Raw genomic sequence first — 6,000 nt, 5'->3', positions numbered from 1 at the left:
TAACTAGTTAGTTTTAGTTTAGTAGTACTACAAACGAAACTAAACAAAACAAAACGTAAAGTAGTATAGTATAGTAGTGTGTGTGTGTGTGTATATATATATATATATATATATATATATATATCTCAAACTAAATCTCTTGGTATTCTACAAGTGTTAAGAAGTGGAAAAAATAATGCTGATTAATACTTTAATAAGACATTTATGTCTGAAAGATCTCTGGTTCTATTCCTCACACAAATGAGTGGGCTGAAACAAAATATAGGTCAAATTTTAACTTTTTTGTAACCATATGTTGAGAAAGAATGTCAACAAATCAACTATACTCATTGTTTACTTTCCTACAATTTTTTTTTTCTTGATAAACCAAAACTTCTAGACTACTCTGTAAAAATTTACTTTGGATATAATATGCATAAAAAGTGGTATGGGAAATTTCAAGCTTTAACAAATATTAGTGTATATGGCTTTAAACCTACAGAACTTTTTTTTTTGAACTTTTATTTATGGCTCTGCTGACTTTAGTTTTCTAGAAAGGCCTTTTGTACATCAACTTCTCTACTGTTTTGGGTTCACTATACAACTTATAGATTCCCCAGTATTGTAAAACTATGGATTAATTAAGTACATAGTTTTAAACAAATTATTGCAAAGAACAGCTTAATGTTCTTGTAAGAGTGAGATGAATGAAATATTATATAGAGTTGAACATTATTTTTAGAATAATTGATACACATGTCTGATAACTATGTGGTTATGTTCCACTTTGAGAATGTTTGGGTATTAGATACAAACTTGTGTTTGTTGTAATTGTGACAAGGATATTTTTAAGGGCTGTCCTTGAGGATATTGCTGCTATGGATAGACTTCATTGTTTGTAAACTTATCTAGTTAGCAGCAGTTCACAATTTGTTCTTCTGGACATAATCAGTCCTTCAGAATATATCTTGATGCAGATATTCCTAAGGTGATTCTGTAATCAATTAGTTACTTGACAGTAATACTTCATATCATGTACATGTTAGAAAATATCCTTATGCATTTTTCTACTACACCATAAAGTGTAATTTGCTATTAATATATAGATTGAATATTTTAGTATATTTAACTTTTTTTTAGATCCAGTCAGAAACTGAAACCAAAATTGAAATACCACCAGATAACAGTGAATCTGTGACTTTTGTAATCACAGGTAAAAAGGAAAATGCCTTAGCAGCAAAAGAACAAATTCTTTCTCTCCAAAATGAATTGGTAAGCTTTCTATAGTAAGATTGATGAATAGACTCAGAGGGTGTGAACTGAGAAAGCTGCTAAATGAATGGGAAAAAGTCATAAAATCGTAAATAAATTGTTCTGTAAATAACTAAGTTTTAAAAAAATGTCACATTTAATAAGTATTTCATATCATAATTTTGTCAGCAGCACCAATTTATTGCTAAAGATGGTGTAAGAACAAAGAAATCCTGATTTTTTTTTTTTTTCTTTCTATTGTCTTAACAGTCTGATAATACTATTACTTAACCATTTCATACCCTTAAAGTATTGGAACAGTACACCTAGAGAAGGTGGATGTTGTCTTTTGCTGTTGTAGTCTAACTTTTTGGTCTTAGTGTTAATAACATTGTTCAACTTGCCATAAACTAGTACAAATTTGCAGTTATAAATGTGGTCTGTAATTTGAGGATTTAATAGTTCTTTTCGTCCCACATACTTTGTACCAAAGCCTCCTAAATTTGTTCATTTGGATAAAGTAAAGACTGTGTTGTCCAAGGAAAAGTTTGGGTGACACTTATTTCAAACCACTATTAAACACATGAAAAAATACATTATCATTTTTGTATTTCTACAATTATTTCAAGAAAACTGTTCCTACCATAGGAGAATTATGAAATTGCATTTGTTACTCTGTCTTTTCAAGAAAGGTAATTCTGTTTCCTACAAGAGCTTCATTATTGAAAGGCATACTTTATTCCTACAACTATTACCAATGGATGGGGTCCAAAATAGCTAATATGAGCCCACACCATGATATTGCCATTCTTCATAGTTAGGACAATAAAAAAAAATAATTAAAAGTTTATCTAAGATCCCGATAAAAGAAGACGTAGTCATCCAAAGTGAACTACAAGTAGCAAGAATTGTAACTCCATGTGATAATCTCCAAATGTTCTCCTAAGTTTTAATAGTCGGGTACCATAAGATTCAAACCCTTGGGTTAATAACCAGAAGAGTGGCTTATAGGCTGTAGCCTGTCCCATGAAATCCAGCAGTATGGAACTTGTTATATGCAATAAATCGGTAAATGTCGCTAGCTTTCATTCCTGAACTTCTTGGTCTTGGTTGATGGATTTATTTCTAAATGTGTGATTTACACATGAAGCAATGAGATACTAATTTTGGATGGCTTGGTCAGTATTTCAGGTAGGATCAACTTGCATGCTTATGATATTAACAAGAACTTCTCAACACACGTTATTTATTACTAGTCAAAGTTTATGAATTAGGATAGTTTCCTTGATGTGTAATTTACACTTATTATTGGCTGTAATTGTACCTTTGAAATGATTTATTATATGTAACATTATTTTTATTAAAGATTTGTATGCGAACACATGGAATCAGTGACTAGCCTGAGAACAAGGTGATTTTCATGTTAAAATTAAAAATACTTTTATTCCCTGTACAGTTTTCAAATTTCACTCAAATATCCTCTTAAACCTATTAGTGTTTTCAGCAAAATTTTATATTTCTTCCTTGATTTTCTCTAACTTTTCTCTGTACGGACTCTATTGACTCTCTTATAAATACCACAAAAAAAAATGAAATAAGTCTAAATTACTTTTTTGTTTTATTTCTAGAATGACCTCACATCGTAACAGAAAAATACAATTGTTTATCTTCAATAACTAAAAACTCGAAACAGTCTACATCTGTTTTTAATTTTGTTTTATTTCACTTTGAACCATATAATAAATAATCCCATGATATAAGCTGTAAATAACTTGGCAGATGCATAGCTCAAATTATCGTATGGAATGACATAATGCAGAAGCTACTCGCAAGCATACCCTGTGGAGAAACTTATTTTTTCATTATCTTACTTAATCTAGCTGTATCTAACCTAAAGTTTATAATTTTCCATACAAGTTTCATATCAAGAAAAATAAATGCATAAAAAAAACAAGAAATTTGGTGAAGTTTGGCCTCTTTTATTATTGGCCTGCTGATAAAACTTAAGCCTACTTTTTTTGTGTAATGATGGTACTAGTACATTAAATATTTATTTATTTGAAGAATGCACTTAACAAGACAATATAATAACACATACACAAAGCAAACAATGTCCTATAATTATTATAACTTAACTGGCTTTCTAACTATGGCATAAGGGCCTTAAAATAATTCCATCAGCTACCTGATTTGAATGGCATAAGATATGGTGATAAGAAAATCAAAAATAAGCAATTCAGTGTCATGTGATACAGAGAATTTATTTGAATATATTTCTTTTGAAATTAAGCAAGCAAAATTTGTCATATTAATGTCTGATTTATTAATTACGTTTAGACACCCAGTTTACTGATATACATTGATAATAAAGAAGTTTAAATTTTGAATGCAAGTGTACAAAGTTAACAATGGTCATGTTAATGTTACAGGAGGATGTCCTGAAAATAACCAAAATTAAACGTTTATAATTTAGATATTACTGAAGCATAGTCTAATTTTATAGCTTCCAATCATTTTGGTTTTCAAAAATCAAACCCACTTACCACACTCCTGTCTTTCACAAAATGTAAATAATTCTCTGTGACATTTGATCTTTGATTATTTATAACCAATAGAGAAGGTTTTGGATTTTCTTGTTGTATAGGGCTAACACATTCTGATGACAATATTTGAATTACTTGGCCAATAGATTCATTGTTACTGTTACACAGTTTACATTGACAATGCAAGTAAATTACTTTAAGGCACTTGTACCTTAACTAAGTTTTAATAGTTATAGGAAATTAATGAGCTTTGTGTTTTTATTCTTAATTGTATATTTGAAATTAAATACAATTACATTACAAAAGTAGTTAAATTTCTTTGGGAACTGAGAGCAACAAAATCTAGGCCAGATGTAAGTACTAAACGTTTTGTTTTATATTTATATTTTTTTCATTTACTGGTACAGAAGTAATTAAAATTAGAAACTTGTTAGGTTAGATAAGGAAACAAATATAAAAAATATTAAATAAAAATGCAAGCTGCATGTGCATATTTAATTCAATACCCTGTTTTGAGATACTGTATGTGTTTGCCATGTTTTTCACAGCATGTCACATGGGACTAATAGTTACTGGTTCAAAGAACAATAAAAACAGATATAAACTGTTAGGAGGCTGAGGCTGTTTAAGATAAATAGTGATTTTTTTTGTTACAGTCTGTGGTTATTTTAGAAAGAATAGTAATATAGATTTATTTATTTATTTATTTATTTTTTTGTGGTTATTATGAGATCGGTTAAATGGACTGAGTCCTTATAGTGTTAGGGTAAAAAAATAACACACTATAACATTTTACTGGAAAAAAAGATATTCATTTGGAAAGTTCTAAAGGTTGTGCAAATGAAATTTTAAAATTTTTAGATGAACAAAAAGTATTATTAACCTTAATTTAAATCTTGCATTCAGACTAGTCAGAGTCACACTGACTCCATAAATTCACAGATAAATTTTAGTAAATATATATGATTAAAAATTAATTTTTTTGTATACAAAATATTTGTATTATTTACTAAAATCTTGCAAAAATTTCATGGAGATACACATAGTAAGTATACTTTCATGGTTATGTTGTTGTCAAAATTACAGAGTCTGTAGACAGAGTTAATATGATAGTCACAAAGTTGCACACAGTTGTGTGATTTTCAAGCTGTTAGCAATGTTTAACCTTTGGTCCAATATTTGTGTGCAGAAAACTTTTTCGGGGTTATTTTGAGGTCTTATGTGATGACAGTCTTGAACTGTTAACCTTGAAATGACTAGGGCATTTTAGTTATCAAAATATAGTTTAAGTTACTGAGTAGTGATTGTCAATATAAAACTAAACTTTATAAATAACAAGTATAAAAGCTGATTTTTCTTGCTAACAATAATATGTGAAAACAATATTTAATGAGTAGGAGATTGTATAGCTAGAACATGATACATGTCAGGACTTTTTTAAATATTTCAACTGATACTTTAATGGTCAATATGTAAATGTTGTGCACCACACTGTAAATCACTAGTTTCCAGGACAGAACTTTTATTGCTTTCTAAATATAACTATAAAACTAAACTTTTGAGTTATTGTAAAATCAAGACATTGAAAAAAATGGATTCAAATGCTTTTGCTTTGGAGAAACAAAAGATTAGGGAATGTAGTTAAGCACCTTTTATTTTATCGGGGTGTATACTTTGACCAACATAGAAATATTCAGCAGCAGACTGAAGAACCACACAGGCTGTGCTTGTGGTCTACTTTCTATATACAAGTAATGAAACCTGTAAAAGCAAATCATACTGATTCGCGTGGAATATCAAGTAATGTACAATATACGCAAGTAAGTTCAATGGATTGTCCTGAAACTGTAAGGGGGATGCTAGAAAAATTACTCCAATAAGAAAAATGTACAACTGTTATATTCATGTATAGAACATCATTGCTATATTTGGAGTAATAATTGTGCAGCAACTAATGTATGTTATTAAGTGTGATGTTTTCATGATTACTTGGTGTTTTTCGATTCTTTTAATGTAACATAATTTATGATGGAAAGTCAAACTTTCTGAAAAAATATTACTAGTAACTATGAATACACACGATTTACTTAAAATAGCTGTATTAGTATTATCATAGCACTGTCAATAAACCTGACAATACTGTATACAAGAATATAAGAGAATTCAATCACTAATAGTGTTGAATACACATTGAAAATTTAGTCGTACCAGATTATTTCTTATGTCT

At 29.1% G+C, this 6,000-nt stretch overlaps 1 protein-coding gene across 2 annotated transcripts in view; it reads left to right on the top strand.

Annotated features, from left to right (window-relative positions):
* Positions 1 to 6,000, top strand: part of LOC106464246 (vigilin-like) — a 77,386-nt gene that overhangs the window by 47,130 nt on the left and 24,256 nt on the right. For both annotated transcript variants that reach the window (XM_013924374.2, XM_022391961.1), the window contains exon 13: positions 1,120 to 1,251. In XM_013924374.2, the coding sequence (XP_013779828.1) occupies positions 1,120 to 1,251 (132 nt within the window). The remainder of the gene's footprint in view (positions 1 to 1,119; positions 1,252 to 6,000) is intronic.

This window comes from Limulus polyphemus, unplaced genomic scaffold (assembly GCF_000517525.1).
Source record: "Limulus polyphemus unplaced genomic scaffold, Limulus_polyphemus-2.1.2 Scaffold1598, whole genome shotgun sequence".
Lineage (NCBI taxonomy): Eukaryota > Metazoa > Arthropoda > Merostomata > Xiphosura > Limulidae > Limulus > Limulus polyphemus.
This window is presented reverse-complemented; position numbering and strand designations above follow the sequence as displayed.